General features: G+C 39.8%; 1 protein-coding gene across 15 annotated transcripts in view; it reads left to right on the forward strand.

Annotated features, from left to right (window-relative positions):
* LOC122996546 (adhesion G protein-coupled receptor A1) overlaps positions 1 to 18,341 on the forward strand; it is a 181,645-nt gene that overhangs the window by 148,208 nt on the left and 15,096 nt on the right. For all 15 annotated transcript variants that reach the window (XM_044372036.1, XM_044372038.1, XM_044372032.1 and 12 more), the window contains 2 exons: positions 555 to 682; positions 6,820 to 6,943. In XM_044372036.1, the coding sequence (XP_044227971.1) occupies positions 555 to 682; positions 6,820 to 6,943 (252 nt within the window). The remainder of the gene's footprint in view (positions 1 to 554; positions 683 to 6,819; positions 6,944 to 18,341) is intronic.

An 18,341-nucleotide genomic window follows, 5' to 3' on the forward strand; every position in this document is an offset into this window, starting at 1 on the left:
AGAAGTTAGTCTTGTAGACTTCTTGTAGAATAAGCAAGCAAATCAAGTGTGAGGCTTAATGAGCGTCTGTTAACAATGTTTCTTTTAAAGACACAAAGAGCGACTTAACTTTGTTTTCTTTTTATTTTCTCTTTTGCCTGGCTCCTATCCATTTTTGTTTTGCTTTTTATGTTGGCAGACTAGGAAGCTTACACTATTGTTGCATTCACTCTCTCTGGATAAGAGTGTCAGCTAAATGCCTGAAAATGCAAAATGTAAATGCAGGGGAAGAATATTCACTCGACAGGGTTGTTACTCTTTCATGCTGATTTGGACAGCGTTCTAACTCGAAGACATTTCCTTGACATTCATTTGTATTTTGCTCGCATATCTCGTCAGTGCAGTATACTGTGCCTATGCATATGCAGGGCTCATCATCTTCGTCTTTGGGCGGATTTTTGTGAAACACTGTCACCGTGCAGGCCGAGGTTCTTGCTCTCTGATTATTTTTTATGATACTGTAATTGTGGCGCCTTTTCTCTGATCTCCAGTTTTTCTCTCTGTTTCTGCCTCAGGATCTGAAGAAGGTGCTGTCTTTCCCCCCATACCCTGGGGAGTTTTTGCACCCGGTCGTGTATGCCTGCACGGCAGTCATGTTGCTCTGCCTCTTCGCCTCCATCATCACCTACATAGTGCACCACAGGTAAGAAGAAATCACTACCTTTTGTTATTGTTTTTGTTGAAGAACGCATCGGCTCTTCACACTGCCGCACCTTAATTTAAAATCACAGCCCTCAACTTCATTTCTGCATCTGGTCACTCAGTCAGGCGTTTATGTAATCTCTTCATTTCTTGCCTTTTTACCTTCATGGTTTACAGTTTGTTTTTGACTCCTCTGTCACAGATCCTGCACTGACTGTGGTGTGAGTCAGATGCTTTAGGCTGGCATGAAGCACTGCAGCCTGTCTGACTAAGAGGATCTAAAGCACACACACAGATGTGTGTAAGTGTGTGTTAGGATGTGTGATTCAGACAGTCGTAGAAGTGCTTTACCTAAATTTATGCTTCTAATGAATTTCTGAGGGTTGCTGAGGCCATCCTTTGTTCCTTTTATTCCATATGGAGATGAGGACAGAGAATGTACCGTGTGGCTCTGGTGTTTTTGCACTGGGGCATCTGTCTGCTCTTCTTAGCTTGGCTGCTGTCATTAAAGCAGGAGGGAGCCTGTCTGGCGTATTATTTCAGCATGCCAATTTATCATCTGTTGCCTTCATGGAGTATCACTCACTTTATCTTGTCCATGGCATTAATGTGGTATTATTGTAATAGCTCTCAATCCATTTTAATATAGAGGGAAAAGGAAATGTCTCAAATGTCACATTTTCAAGAAATATAGTTATATTCTTAGAATAACACAGTTATTACCTCAAACAGAAATAGTTGGTCTTATTTATGATTTCCTGTCCTTGCTGCAACTAAAGCACAAAAGTTATGCGGTACGAAAGTTGCAACATTTTCCATTTGCATCCATCTGTGACACCTGGGACGGAGACAGGGCGCGTCCTTCGTCAGTCAGACAGCGATGACAGCATCTGGGTCTCCGAACAGCAGCATCACTTACTGTCGTCTAGCACTGCAGTATTGACTGGAGGAAAAATGGAAAACCGCAATACAGGCAGGAGCGATTTCAAAATTGCAGAAGATTGAGATTTTTGATTGAACTGAAATGCAAACAGATCCCAGGCACCACTGTATGTTCTGATGTTTTGTGCAGAATGAGTGGCCTAAATATCAAGTTGGATTTGTGACTCAACACAAATAAACATGCTTCACAGGGTTTCAAGACAGCTAAGGCATGCTAACAGACATGATGAGGTGAAGCAAAGTGCTAAAAACCCTCATTGGGAACCTTTTTTTGAATGAAATTGTAGTAACACACCCCTGCATTTATGAAGGAAAAAAATACCAATATTCCCTTTTTCCTTTTAAATTCATCTTCAGTCAAACAACAACATATAAATGGTAAAATGTAGTTAAACAGTGTTTGCAGAAAAGTAACTCAAAGGAAATTAAGTTATGAGTTTAGATTTTTAGATTTGATACGTAATAGATACATAAAGAGCTATAGTGTAAAGTATATTTTAATCATTACTGAGGAACTAAAGTATCTGTGTTGTATAATTTAAGCTTTAGCCATTCAATCTGCACATAATTACAAGTTGGAATCAAAAGTTTCAAAAAAAAAAGGATAATAATCTACATGTATGACCATGTAATGATGCCTTCCTGTAATTGAAAAAAAAAATGTTAAAGTGCATTTCAAAACACTTACATCCGTCACAAAGTGCCTCTCAGAGCAATCCATTACAGTCCAAACTAGAGTGAGAACAAGCCCATATTTAGAGATATGAAGCCAGAGCTTTTGTGTGATCTGCCACACACAGGGGAGGGTTAGAGGGTTTTTCTTTCAACGGCGCTCACTAACTCCAACACCTCCTCCTCCTCGTCCACATCTCCCTCTAGGCACTCCCCAGCACTAAAAGACAACCCTGTTTAGTAACACTTTAGTTGTGTAGTATCACTCCAGCTGACTGACAGTATCCAAGCCGTGAAGTGCTAGGACTGCGTGTTAAATGGGCAGGATGCGAGGGAGGCTGTTCAAGGATAGGCACAGTAGATTGTACGTGCTTGAATTTGTCACTTTCTCACTTTAGCTCACTACCATATGCATATACTGTACACATATGCATAACTATATGCATACAGTATGTGTTATTGGTTATTTATCTGACAGAAAGGTAACTCAAGGTAGAATCTGTGATTATGGGTGAGATGGTGATGCATGATGGATGAGGAGTAGCTAAGTAAAGGAACCTGATCTGCGCAATTTGCCTTAAAAATCTTCTCAGAGTCATAAAGGTTGTATTATCAATATCCAACAAGGATAAATGTCCTTAAACACTTACAAATCAAATAAAAAGGATGCTCCCTGCAACTTCAGATCTTGTTTTATAATCGCCAAATTTAGACAATTCTACTTCATTAAAAGTAATCTAGTTGATTGTTGTCTATACTACTGCTAGCAGCTAATACAGTATGACTGCTCATAGTGAAGAAAATGTGAATACATGTCCTGTAAGCTACAAGAAAATGGGCTCAGGTGTAACTCATTGGTAACTGACTTACTCCATGGCAACATTAAACTTCTGGTTTATGTCAGCCAAAGCAAGATGGATGCCCTGTTGGCAAAATCTCAAAATATAGGCAGTTGATCCCATAAGAGGAAGGAAAACATCAAGAGTGACCAAATCTATGAAATCTTTTTTTTTTTTGTTTAGGGTTAGGGTTACTATACATTCAGTGACAGAACTAGGCATATAATATCATTAGCCTTTAAATAAAGGGAGGGAAAACCAAGCAGAAACAGTTTAGGGTTCATATGACTCATAATGGCTACCAACACATGTGATGCCTGATTTGTATAGTAAAGTGTAGTGAAGATACTGTACATGCAGACAGAAAAAGAAAAGACAGTAAATGCTGCCATGTAGAGCAGTGCAATAACTCAATAATATCATAGTTTTTATGGGATCATAGCTTGACGATACAATCATATTGTTTGTTGTTTTACAAAATGTAAGTTGTCCAAATGAATTGTTGCAAGCAACAAAATAAGATAATTAAAGCTGCACTAATCATCATTATTATATTAACAATGGGTTAGATGACTATATGTAATGTAAAAGGGGTCACTTGTAGTAACAAACACAGAGGAAATTATCCCACGACTCAGCTCTAAGCTTGTTGCTGTCACCAAAAATAATTTAAAGTAACTACAAGGAACTTTCATTTTGTGTTGATTTTAGCGTCTCCTGTGGACACAAGCAGTAGTGTTTTCCCAGAATGAAGTCGTAAAGATCTTGGCTAGCACGCGCATTTGTTTAGGAAGAGAGTGAAAGAAAGATGCTACTTATTTTTGATACTGTTTTTCTTTTTTAAATACAACTGTTTGCAGGATGTATAGCGATGAAGTGATGTATCTATTTGTGGCTCTGTAAGATTAATAACTGTAATATGACGATGGTGAAGCAAAGTAAACTTCAGCATCACTTACTGTAATGTATTGATATTGGGAAAATACTTTTTATAGTGTGATTAATTTTAACCACTATACTGTACTAGCCCTATTGCCATATTGCTGCCTGTTCTCCACAAGAATTAGCATTCAACCACTTCCATTTCTCCATTTAACAGCACTGCTACCTGTAGTTTATGGGACTTATCGTCATGTTTGGACATTCCAAATATGACAACATCTTCCACCAATGAAAATGCTTGGCTGAAACTACCTTAACTATAATGTGTCATATTATACTGTCCATAGCTTTATTGTCCCTTACAGTTGGCTCAGCAGAGGGTGTAGGGTAAGAGAGCAGATGCAGAGAGAGGACAGTTTTATTCCCCCCACCCTCTGGGAGATGGGGATGTGGAGGGTTGCCAGGTTAATGTACTTGACCCAATGAAAACCGAGAGCAGACCCTATGAAAACCCCTTTCCAGGGAGGCCAGGAGCAGGCCTGATTTATGGCCTCTATGCTGGATGGAGTTCAGTACCTGGACCTCGGCAGAAGCATCGACAACAGCAGCCTTAACTCTCCCTCCCCTTACGCAGAGCAGTGAAGCCCGGCCCCAGACACGCCTCATAGCTCACTGTTGAGCCACTGCTTCATCTACAGTTGGATCACGTGCAGCTGGGGCTCCGCTCCTCCATTTTGGGGAGTGGAGATTTCCAGCACAGGGTTATCTAATTTCAAATGGTGACAGTGACTTTACGGATAAAACAGAGGGAGCTGACACAGGGAAGTAATTAAAAGAATAGATGGTCTGTTAATTCATACAGTACGACAAATATGTCGGTATTGTCTGACCTATTTAGCCTATTCTCTAACAGCTGGATGGAAAATGGTAATATGGGTTAAGTGCCCTGCCCAAAGCTGTGTAACCCCCTGGCAGATGCCATATTTCACAAAGTGGGTATGAGTGCATAGTATCACATTGTGAAAACTTCAATTGGCCCAGCCAACTGGAAACAATCTCTCTTTATTTCATCATCAAACCAGCAGAGTGATTTCTTATTTATGTGCATATACCCGCGCATATACTGTGAATGTAAATATGTGTGAAAGAGCTTTGAAGATTGTATACTGAATAACACATACAGTTCTTACTAAAACTCTGTATAAAAGCCCTTTGCATGAGTTCCAACATTCTAAAATAAAGATTATGTAATTTATAGGAAGTGTTACCACTTTTAATCCTTCCTCTTTTTTTTGTTCTCCGTCTGTTTTTGGACGACACAGTGGCTTAGTGGTTAGCACTGTTACCTCACAGCAAGGTCCTGGGTTCAAATCCCGGCCATCCCAGGTCCTTTCTCTGTGGAGTTTGCATGTTTGCGTGTGTTGCTGTTGGGTTTTCTCCCACTGTCAAAGACATGTATGTTAGGGTTAATACACCTGTCGACGCCCCTGACCACTGGCACTAGCAAAAAGAACTGCAGTAGGTCCCCAGGCACTGCAGCGCCATTGACCAATGCTCCTAGTGTATATCTTGTTTTATATCACCTTTTTATAAAGAGAATCTTATGAGAAAGCCATTTGTCTTTTGCACATTAGTCTTGTGTATACAGACACAAAATGGACTTAACAACAAAACGGTTTTGTGCACTTTCTGGGTTTAGCAAATAGTTAACAGTTTATTGTCATTAACGGTACTATTAATGATAACAAAGTAATTAGTTTACACTTTTAATTTATTTATTATCTTGTAGTGTAGACTTTGACCATAATATTATATTTTATTAGATTAAAATAAGTTGACTAATGATTGTAGCCACCCAAGGTAGGTGTGTAAGGAAACTTCCCAGCATGCACCAGGGCCACAGATTCATAGACATAAGTCTAATTTGATATATGTTCCTGCATTGTTACTTGTGTTATTGTGCTTCATACTATGTTCTACATTGTTCCCGCTGTTCCACGGTGCCAATGTTGCAATACTGTTAGTTATTCAGAGTGAAAGCGGTTAGACCACAAGTGATGTTGTGTACATTATTAAAGACATGTTCCCCAATTTCATTTCCACAAAATGGTGAAAAATCTGACTCTCCCTGTTGAAATGTGCAATTGTCCTCAGTCGGACTCAATCCCCTGTATTTCTCTTAACAAAACGAGTAGAGCTTGCGAAGCATGGGAATGTGAAAATACAATGCTGGGAATTCTGTGCTTGCATTCAGTGTGAGCACTGAGCACTTACATCGTAAAGTCAATTGATCTGTAAAGTGTGAACATAAAGGTTGCAGGTACTGGCTGTGCAGGAAGGCCGATTAAAACATGTAGTGTGAGTTAACACAATATACAAGAGTAATACCAGTTTTACATGTGTGGAATTATGTTGATAACTAAAAATACTTAGTAAGAATGATTACCTCACTTATGAAAAGTTGAGTCAAGGTTAAACATTTTGTGTGCTTTAAAATATTCTATTATTCAGTCCACGTATTGGCAGTTGAGTATGTAATGGCGTGTTTGCAGTATTCAGACTCTATGAGGAGCACTCCTAAGCTTCCCCTGGTTGTTAATCTATGGCAGTGGCAAGGTAAAAGAAAAGGGCAATTTATGCAGGCCTTGTAAAAGACTGGCTTAAATCATGCTGAATGTGAGTGATAGGCAATGTGCCTTGAAAACTGAATAACAATGAGATTTTACTTCATACTGAAACATAAAACACTATGGGTTATAGTATGTACCTGCTAATTTTCTGCATCTTGGTCTCTTTTTGGCAGTGCAATCCGCATCAGTCGGAAGGGATGGCATATGCTTCTCAACTTCTGTTTCCACACGGCTCTGACCTTCGCTGTGTTTGCCGGCGGCATCAATCGAATCAAATACCCCATCATCTGTCAAGCAGTAAGTGCATCCCCTTTTCATTCGTCCCACTCTCAAAGCTTTTCAGAAAATTGATTATGAATGTCTATTCAGGTGTCAGCAATCAGGGCACTGAGTGCACCGTGTGGACCTACAGTAACACAGCTTTATGTGTCTTTCATGCTCCAGCTGCATGCATGGTCTGGTCTCTTTAAGTGAAGTGGTGGCACAATGAGCTCCCTGTCTCTCTGTTTTCTGTCTGTGTCCTCTTTTGTTGCCTAGGGTTAGTGGTGGGTATTATGGCCCAAATTCTATATAGCATTTTCTTGACCTTTTGGAATGTGGTAGTATGTACCTGGACTTCCATACAGATATATTTTTGCCAGGAATTTTAACCTTGCAGTTAAGTGTTCATGAAATGGCAGGATCACAGAGTATAATAACGATTTTTATTTTGAACATTCATGCATCCCTGGCAATAACTGTCATGCACCAGGCTTATAGATGGTTTCAATGCTCAGTATTTAATTTTTTTTGGCCTTTCAATGGCCATGATTGTGGTTGTCCTCTTTTTAGCCACACTAGCAGCATGGCTTTGGGATAACCGACTGAAATATCTCAACAGCTATGGGATAGACTTCCATGAAATTTTGTACAGATGTCTACAGTCCCCATAGGATGAGGCCTACTGACCTCTGACATTTTTACTCTGATGACACCATGAGGGTGACATTTGTCTCAATAACTATTAGATGGATTGCCATGAAATGTAGTAGAAACATTCATGTTCCCTACAGGATGAACCATCATCAGGACAAAGTTTCCATTTTTCTAGTACTTTGGTTCATGACCAAATACCTGCAAAAGTAATGACATTCCCATCAGCCTCAGCTGTACTTTGCATTTAGTGCTAATTAGCAAATGTTAGAATGCTAACATGCAAAAGATACTCCTTCAGACTTCTGTGTCCCATTGGTGGAACTAGGGGAGAACGTAGACGATAGCACTACAACCAAAGAAATTGAAGGAGTCAAAGTAGAACATGAGATTTATTCTAATTACAATATTTACAAGCATATCAAAGGTTCTCAAAATTCACATTTGTGACAACAAATTGATTTCATTGATGGGACAAGGTCGTTGTGCCAAACAAACTGAAATCAATAAAAAAAAAAAAACACAAGGCCTTACCAGTGGTGGCTGGTGGAAAATTGTCTAGGGTTTTCTAGGGTTGTGCCACATCCAATCAATTTACGCAAACATCCCAGTATGATTTAATACAAAAAAACCAAGGTATCAATTACTACATTGCAGTTACATAGTATCAAACATGTAATAGACAATGTTAATTTATTGAGATGCCCCTGTGGACCTTGTTTTGTTGGGGAAACCAATAGGGAGGTAAAGATCAGGATAAGTAAACATGAAGAGCAATTAGGAAGTTAAGATGTTAAGATCTTGCTATTCAGACACTTTTGGCAAAAATAAGGTGCTTGTGAAGAACAAAAAATACATAGGACCAAAAACTAGACAATCTTCAGGCACACTTACGGAGAGTAGGGAGTTTGCTTAAAAGCCTTTATTTCACAGACATTTCAATTTATGTAAAACTGCCAATTATTAATCACATAAACTGAAATTCCCTTGAAATAAAGGATTGTAAGCAAAATCCCTGCTCTGCGTAAGTGTGCCTGAAGACTGTCCAGCTTTTGGTCATAAGCATAGAATTATTTGAGATTTGTTCTAAAATTTCAACTATGCACATAGCACAAACGCACCACACTGGGGCTGAAGATGAGCAAATGTACACTACCAGTTAAAGTTTGAGTACATCTGCTTGATATCCGGATATTCAATAAAGCAGCTATGAAGAGTTTTCATTGTTAATTTACCAGTCTCAATTAAATTTTGATGCCTCCATGACCAATTTAAGCAAGAAAAATCAATGTGGTGGGAAAACCTTCACATTTGTCTGACAGCTTATTTGTAGAGGAACTTGCTCTTCTCTCCCTCTGAATGGCAAACCTCTCAGTGACCTTTTTATTGAAGTTTTTTCTCCATGGAGAGCATAGCCAGAGCATTAAGGCGATCCTGTGTGCTGGTGTTTCTCAGGAAGGTCATGAACCTCTTCAAAGTAGAGAAGTCCCTCTCGGATTCAGTTGTTGCCATGGGTGTGGTGATGAGGATCTTGAGAAGGCTGACAGTCTCTGTGAAAGTGCTCTCAGAGTTATTCTGCATGAAAACAGGTGGTACAGAGGCACTGCACCACTGCAAGCCTCGAACTCACTGTTCTCATAGATGAGGGACAGTTCTGTTTTGAGCTTGGCCTTGTTCAGCATGAGGTAAGCATCCACTGTTGTTTCAAGAGCTGTATAATGGAAATTCACACTGTGTTGTGGGAACAACTCTCTATGCAACAGCGTTGCGCTGATGAGGTGCTGGGTAAAGGAAAACCGCTCCTTGGCATGCCTCAGGAAGGCATCACATATCTGTAAAAGATACATCACCAGCTTAAATTTGCAATAAAACTATTTTGATGAAAGTGATTCTGTACAAGTTATTGTGTCCAAGTCAAGTATATGACTACACAGGTTTTAACATCATTATTCCTAATTGCACCTACAGTATGTTTACTTCGCTTGAGCTTTAACTCCCTATTGGTTTCTCCAACAAAACAAGCTCTGCAGGGGTATTTAAATAAATAAACTACATATTTTGTTCCATGTGAAGATGACTGAATTTCTTTCCTATGTGTGTGGATGACAAAAATCATCATCCTGCTTGAGACTGCTCTGTCATAAAATCTACCAAGTGAACAAAAATATGAATGCAAATATAAAATGCGGACCGCCTGCTGCATCATTTGACTGAAGTCAGCTGTGGGAATATGCCATCCTGTGCGCTGTCTCTGTTTCGGATTTTTCTTTTTTTTTGGCTGCGTACCACCAGGCCTGAAAGAAATTATAGAGGAAACACAGACAATTACATCACAACTTACCTCTGTAGCCAGTCTCTGCTGTTCTCCTGGTCTCAGCATCTTCCATTGCTTTATTGGCTGGTGCTGCTGGTCAGATGCACTGTCCCCACACAGAGAGGAAATGGAGGCCTTGCTCCAAAAAATAACATTTAAGTTGCTAACTTGCCATCTTCATCATCAACTAGGCCTCTTCTAGAAATTGACCTGGTGCCTGGTGGACACCTGAATACGCCTGTTATTAAAAACTGTGTTTATTAACTACTTGCACTATTGCACATAACTACCTGCATAACTATCTAAATCTGATTCTCTTCTCTTTCCTTTTAAAATGTAAAAACAAATATAATTGTGATGTGCTCTATGATAATCACTTTGATGACAAGGCACATTTAGGCTTTTACAGACTGTTGGAAGTGAGCAACTCATCTTTCTAACAACAACAGCTTTATCCGCCAATAGTAGTTATTTACCTGGTCGTTAGCATGCTGTCTGTGAACTTGTCTGTCTGTGAAAAAACAGAAAACTTCATCTTCAAGCATCCTCACAAATCCCCCAGCCTCTCTGACAGTTGGGGGATCAAAGTTCCCAGAGTCTCTGACGGTCTGGAAACACTTCAGGATGTCATCCTTGTGCTCGTACACAGTGTTTACAGCACGATTGTGGATGTTCCACCATGTTCTAGAGGCTCTTGGGAGTCTTATGCGCAACCACTTGGTCATGCACGGCCTTGCTTGCATGACCTGGAGAAGAAGGCAGAAAATCCACCAAAGTCAGAAAAAAAAGTGCTGATCCTGGAGATGTGCGATGTTGCCTGCTGCTTGACGAGATTCAGCTTATGCGCATACCAGTGGATGTAGTGAGCGTTTTCATAGAAATGATCTTACACTGCATTCCACCGCTGGCTACCCTTTATTGCAGAAGCCCCATCGTAAGCTTGGGCTTTTGCCCTTTTGTCCATTTGGGAGTATGGTGCGTAGCCTCTCCAGAACCGAGGAAAAGATGGTGTTTGGTCTCGAAAAAGAATATTACTGTTATCATTGATGTAGCGTAGCACAAGCAGTGGATGGAAATGTCAGTCATCTCACCAGCTTGAATGGCGATACAATCAGCGCTCTTTACTTCCTCCAGAATGTAATCCTTTAGCACTGACAGCATGCAGTCCAACAGCTCATTGTGTACCATCTTTGAAAGCAGCTGTCTTAGGTTGCTCCTTTAGCACACTGTCTAGGGAGGCAACAAAATCCACCAATCCCCTGGAAATGCCAGAGTTGTCTGAGGAGTCCATCTTGTCATGCCCACGCAAGGCCAACTCAAAAGCCCCACAAAACTTCACACAATTGATTATTTTAGATAAAATGTGCCCGTTCATATCCACCTCCTCATTGTGTTTCCTCACTGCAATCCTGTAGCCATCGTTTATCTGGGTAGTGATGTTCACTGTGCCTAAAATGGCTAGCTTGGCAGAATTCTCCATGTGTGCCCTGTGTATGTTTCCTTACTTTCTTAGACAGGTGCTTCATATCCTTCACTCTCGTAACTGTCCATGCTCGATCTGCCCCCGTGTTTTAAAAAGCAAGCACGGAAAGCAGCTCAGCTCTTTCACCTGTAGTTTCTCCGCCAAAGTTCTCCTCCCAAACAGATCATGGAGGAGAGATTTTACCGAGTTCGGGTTGGGTCTTGAAGGAGTAGTGATCACACTCCTCACTGTCCCTTTTCAGATTAGATCTGAGGACGCTGATTGGCTAAATTTATGTCATACGTACATGTGCACACCTCAGTACAGCCTCATAGAGCTGCCGGCATGGCTGGAGATTCTTGTTTTAAACTATCTTGTCTGCATGTTCATTCTGTTGTCTTTCATTTGGTTGGAGATTAGTTTTATTTTCACTTCCATCAAGCCTCATCTCTCGGCTTACATAAAGGCATCTTACATGAGTGCGGCTTGTAAAGCAGTCCTCCCCACATGTTTTCAGTCATTTTGTAGATAATGAGAAATGCTCAATGTTTAGTCTGCATTTAACATAAATAGAAAAAGGACAACAAAGTGGTTATTCTGGAGTCTGTCTGACTCATCTTTTAGGAATGATGTGAGCAAATTTAAATAAGATCTACCACTGCCTAGAATGATGGAGACCGCCTCACCTTCGCGGCAGTGTGGCATGAGACTTTCTGACCCTTCACAATCAATGTGTGGTCTTGATTACCTTTTTGTCTATGGGTGTAGCAGGACTCCTAGTGGCTTTGTGTTGATGTGTGCCCAAATTGGTGGCTACATCTCTGCAGCCCACAGTTACAAATGAGTGAGCAGGACTCACAGAGGGACACAGAAATTTAGGATGTCAGGACAGATTTGGAAACAGGTCAAAGAAATGGTTTCTTGCCTGCCTCGCTATTTTTAGGTTTATAGTCAGCAACAATGGAGGTGCAGCAAGGAGGAAGGCCTTAAACTAAATGAAATAATTATGTATACAGTGAATACAGATATAAGGTTGTAGAGGAGCTGGGAAAAAAGACGTTGGCACATGTGTTTAGGGTAGCTGAAGTCTGTGTTGGGATAAGAGTTGGTGTCAAAAAGAGAGAAAGTTAGAATTCAAAAGTAATATGTTTCTTTTTTACCTTTTCACATGGTTGGAAAGCCATATGGTCCTGGTGGATTTCCTTTGCAGGTGATTGATAGCTGGACCTGTTCAGGTTGTGAGCATGAAACATCAGCCGCAGCAGAGCATCCTCCACTGTCAGCTCACCTCAGCAGGGGCGCATTTACTGTATGTAGCCGTGAAGAGACTTATGTACACTTTTCTACTTTTCACTCACAGTGTCAACTGCCTTCACACACTCCCTGTATCCATCAATGGGCCTTGTTAGCTTTCTTTATTGTGTGCTGCAGTGCATTTGGGACTCAGCTGCCTCTTCTGCTGTCACAAGCACTTTAGGTGGCCCCTTTTTCCATAGTGAGAAGACTCCACCTCTACATGCTGAAATGCAAAGCGTCATCTTTGACACTAGTAAGCTTTTGCCTGAGCCGCCTAGCAGGAGGCTTAGTGACAGAGAAGTCTGTCAGAAGTCACCACTTTTGTCAGCTGTCAAGTTTTCCTCCACAACTGTAACTGACACAAAAAGCTGGTGTTTGTCATAAAATGCAGCTTTAGCCCCGCTCACCTGCTCCCTGCAGTTTAACATCACTACTAACTATCATTAATAACTTATATACTATATATAGTTCTGCTCCTCACTGTGCTGACAGACATCTGAAGGATGAACTTCATATTGTGAATATTCGTCACCATAAGCTTTTTCACAGAAGACAGAACAGGTGTGAATAATAAAATGAATGATGGCTGAATTCCATCTTGCTGCTTCAGTTTCAGGGTCCTGGTTTTGTGCATGCAGGCTCACTGTCACACTGTCACAGCTTACAGGGACACTTTAATAAAACAGATTCATCGGTTATGTTATTAGTAAAATGTCTGCAATGAAAAAGGTCTATTGAAACATCCATAAATACCCACAGCAATATGCTGTTTTAACTGGTGTAATGATGCTGTATTATACTGGCACCACTTTCTAATAAGGAATACTTTGTAAGGGACTAATACATTGTAACTAGAGCTTGATAAATTGGCTGATCAATTGACTCTCTGATGTTATCAAACTATTACAGCATCAGCTTATCATAGAAATATACATTTCGGTTTACATGTCTGTCGATAAGTAACAAGAAAGTGTTACAGATATACTGGGGGTCATTTAGAAACAGTGTCACAATTACATTGTTTGTCTCCTGAGAGCACAGTCAAGTTTTCAAATCAGATCCTAATCAAAAATAATTGTGTTATGTGATCATGTAAAAAAAAAAAAGTATATTCATAAATCATTCATATATCAGGGAATATAGTAATAGTTTTGATTCTCAAATACCACTGTCAGAACAACCCAAAGATATTCAGTTTATTATCATAGAGACCAGAAAATATTCACATTTGAGAAGATGGAATCAGAGAATAAAGAAATTGTCTTCTTAAAAAAGGGCTCAAAACATTGAATTGTTTATCGAAATAGTTGACAATTAATTTAATAGTTGATGACTAATTGTTGCAAGTCTACATTATTTATGCTCTGAAGATCATTAATAAGTCATTAGTAAGAACAACTTTTGTGTGGCCAAGTATGAAAAAGCCTTTTGGCTGGTGTTTATTCTCCTCTTTCATTAGATCTTTAATACAGAGTCATTTTTTAGAAAATGAGAATCTCATATCCCTTTATTAATGACTTACTAACATTTACTATATAAATTAAGTCTTGATGGCTTATTAGAGAGGTAGTCATTAATAAAGGGAATGAGTTTCCTTTATAATAATCAGACCTGCAGTTATAAATGTTAGTGAGTCCTTGTGAATGACTTATTCCACCACAATAATAATTAATAGTTAACAGATGAATTTTAGTTTGGATATTTTTGCAGCCCTTTTTCAGACGGTACTCTAATTGATCACTGTTTAGTGAAGTTGTAATCAATTAAAGAACGAGTGGAAAGCGATTTTTCACAACAACACAAAAGTCGTTCTTATTAATTGCTTACAACTGGTCTATAAAGCATTAGGGAAACTATTGATTAGCTAAATCGCTTAGTTACACTTTATAAGCCCTCTATAAAGTATGCCTCATTAGAAAATTGGTACCCATAAATCATACTGAAGTCTAATCATATAGCACACCTTCTGTCCAGCAGTGCAGGTGTTGTTCATAAAGCCGTAATGTAGTTGGCCCTACGCTTGCTCTTTAATTTATTTGGCATTCATTCATTTATCTAATTTTATCCCAGGGCCTTTAACTGTTTCTTGCTGCTCCTCCTTTACCCAATCACTGCTAACAGGATAACTCTCTGCAGATTTGGGCAGGAGCCCAGATTGTCTGCAGTTCCACTGGGATTGAGGCAGGCCCCACCAGACACAATTTGGGATAATTACAGTACTGCTTGAGGAGACGTGTGATCGCACGCCGCTCACAGACATATACACACATTGAAATGCACACACTCATACACGCAGTGCCTGCTGAGATCTCTGTACTCCCCCAATCATCTTACCTCCCTTCTGTACACACACACATGCACCCCCTCCTCCCCTCCCAGGAGGACACATAAGTACATGTTCTCCCTCCGACAGAAGGAACTTCAAGGAGCTCTGAAACTTGCTTTGGCAGCTCTCGCAGCACTTCAAGCATGCACTACCCACCCAGCCCTCCGCCCCGCACCCTCCTCCCTTACCATCCCTACCTGCATCCTAGACTCATCTTCCTGCTCTTTATCTGTGTGCCACTCTTCAGAGTTGTACCGCCTCCCCACCCACTGTGGCACTATCACTATGCAGCATCCAATGTCTCTACAGCCTCAAAGTCAAAGTCATCTCTAATCTCTATTTCGGTCTTTTCTTCCAACATGACTCACTTTGTCGTTGATTTGAGAAACACCCCAGCTGTCAGACTACAGCCTCTGTTTGCCACTTATTAAGCAAAGACAAAAAAAAACATACAGTATATCCTTATTTTCCCTTGACTGACCTCATCTTACCTTAGGCCATCCATCAGTTGACTGTTCAGCAAGTGTGACCAGCATTAAATAACCGATTAATTTAGCAAAGAACTTGGCTAAGGATGTGACCTAGATCTGAGGTTACATCCAACTGTCAGCTTTAAGATGCAATACTGAGGATTTCCTCATTAGTGTGCCACTGTGAAATTATTTCTGATGGTGAAAAAAAAAGACTCAACTTCCATTGGGTCCAATTTGAGTGTTCCTGAGCTCATTTCCCCACATGGAAAAAGCTTCCGGTAGACTGGTTACTTATGCATCAAAAACAGTGGGGAGCCAATATAATGAATATGCCCATGGAAGACAGCTTAGAGGGACCATTGAGTATAGCATTGTTAGCATATGCTAAAATTGTTAAAACAATCCACCTGACAATGTTATCTTGACAGAAAATGCTACACTACACTCAAAATAAATTGGTTACAAGAGGTTAAAATTAGCTTTATTTTGAATGATATTATATTGAATGATATAGTGATTTATTTGCTGTTTAAGGTCAAGGACAGTGTTGTCCTTCAGGCCATTAGACTGTTAGATGTTTAGTTAAGTGTCCTTCTTACTGTTTTTTGTATCATTTTACACTGTTGGTAGAGGTCTTGTACTGCTGTACACTGTCTTACTGTTCTCCTTGTACTGTTTTACACTAGAGGTTTATCCATGTTGTGTTTGTGCTGCTTTGCAATGTCTGGAAACTCACTGTTTCACTCTGCATCTTACCCTTCTGATTATATTCTAATAGAAAATCTCATATTTCATATCATACAGCAGATCCCAACCTACAGCATGTTGCCACTGGTTTTAAATTAAAAAACAACACAACTGAGATTTCTTAATATCCCAAAGTTAGAATTCATATCTTCTCTTCCCACTGGAACAATGATAATGTTTACTGTATTCTCACATTAAACACCAGCAGTCTAGGTTTGTTTTTACAGTAGTGGGGAGAACACAATGTCAAAGGCTCTTCAACCAAATAAAAAAGTGTATATAGAATATGTGAATGTTATTCCCTGAATTTATATAATGTATCAATCTAGCAAATATCAAATTATGATGGAACTGATTATTGTGCTTTCCCTAATAATGGTTGTATAAAATTTTGATGTTGATCTCTGTATTTTCCTACTTAAAATCAAGTTTCTCTGAAAAACTGTAAACTTTAATACAGATACAGATAATGCTGTATTTATATATTTACCACAACGAACACTGTCCTTTACTGCCTTAGCTTTGGTTGGTGTTCTGTGGTCTTTTTAGGGGAAGATTAAAGTAGCTATAATCACTATTGCTATAATAACACTGTATCAGATAACAATGTGTAATGTCAGCGGCGTCACTCGTGATGAGCCTACAGAGAATTATCACCCGAGTCTGCAGCTCCCCTCAGCTTTGGGGACTTGATAGCAAGTTTCAGCTCATTGTTTAGCTGCCCGGCTGTCACCACTTGCATAGTGTCATTTTTGACCACAGCAGGCAGCTGTTTTCAGAGAAAAAGCTCTAAAAACCCTACTACTACTTGCTCAGCACCGAACAGCAAACAGACACAGTAGGTGACAGACTGCATACAGCCCCAACCCCCACTGACACTAATCAAGTAGAGCAATCTGTAGTGAGAGGTGACCAAGTAATTATGGCAGCTGGACAGTGAGGGAACATTGTTTGGAGAGATTTAAGTAAGAAAATCAAACTGAAACTGTAAAGTTGGGGTGGACCAAAACTTGATTTTGAAAAATGGTGAGAAATATCAACAAAAGCACAAATATCTCTGTTTGACTGTTGTAAGCTAGTGTACAGTGAGCCTACACTGTGGTGACTCCTCAATATTGTCACATTTCACTTAAAGTTCTCATTATCTGTCTCTTCCCACTGAAGAGATCATGATTTGATTTATACTGAACATGACATCTTTGCCATGTCATATTTGTTGCTATTTTACAGAAATGACCATTAACTGATTTTAGCTTAAAGCCCTGGAATACCAACCAGCCACCTACAACTAACCAAAAGTGATTTATGTTGTGATAAACTGTGTGTGTGTAGGATTTTAGGCTGTAAACACTGTGTGTTGATACTGCAGAAAGATACAGCTAATCATTGTTTGAATTGATTGTCATCAAGTGCTAACTTTCATTTTGTTTCAGTGAATTCTAGTGTATACAAATTGAACAGAATTACTGTTTGGCTGTCAGAATTGAGTCGAACTCAAACCATTTTTTATGGGTGTGCAGTTTCATTTATGCATCATTGACATCCATCCTGAATGATGACAGAGGGAGTTTGAGGTGACAGACACTGTGGCTTTTTAATGGGGGGAGCATTGATCAGGTTTTCTGGGGCTGTTTCCAGCTCCTCTTTTGTTAACTGTGTGATCATTGTGCTGCTCACTGATCCGATCACTGCCTGAAATTATGTATTTACCCAGATTTTCTGCTAACAAAAGCACATCAGGTGAAAGCACACAGCAACAATGAATAGTAAAATGTCAAAATATGGCTGCGTTTAGCAGGCTGTCCTAACCAGCATATCCATGTGTTGATTAATTATCGGTCTTATCCAAATATAATTCACCCACATATCCCATTTTTTTCTCAGATACATACCTACTTAAATACCAGTCTGATTTTTGGTATTGTGGTCGCCTGTCTGAGAGGGCAGGGTGCTGTTCTTGTTGGATCTCCTATTTGTTGTCCTGGTGGATGATCTGGTTTTTGGTTTGGCATCATTACTTGGTTGCTCAGTAGTCTGAGGTGAGAGGGTGTGCTCATTATAAGATTTTTTAGGGGAGCTGGAATAAGGGTCTCATTGTTACTCAAACTATGATTTTCATCCATCACATCAACTTCTGTTCCATCAAAACCAGAACTTTCTGGCCA

The sequence above is a fragment of the Thunnus albacares genome, chromosome 14 (genome assembly GCF_914725855.1).
Source record: "Thunnus albacares chromosome 14, fThuAlb1.1, whole genome shotgun sequence".
Taxonomy (NCBI): Eukaryota; Metazoa; Chordata; class Actinopteri; order Scombriformes; family Scombridae; genus Thunnus; species Thunnus albacares.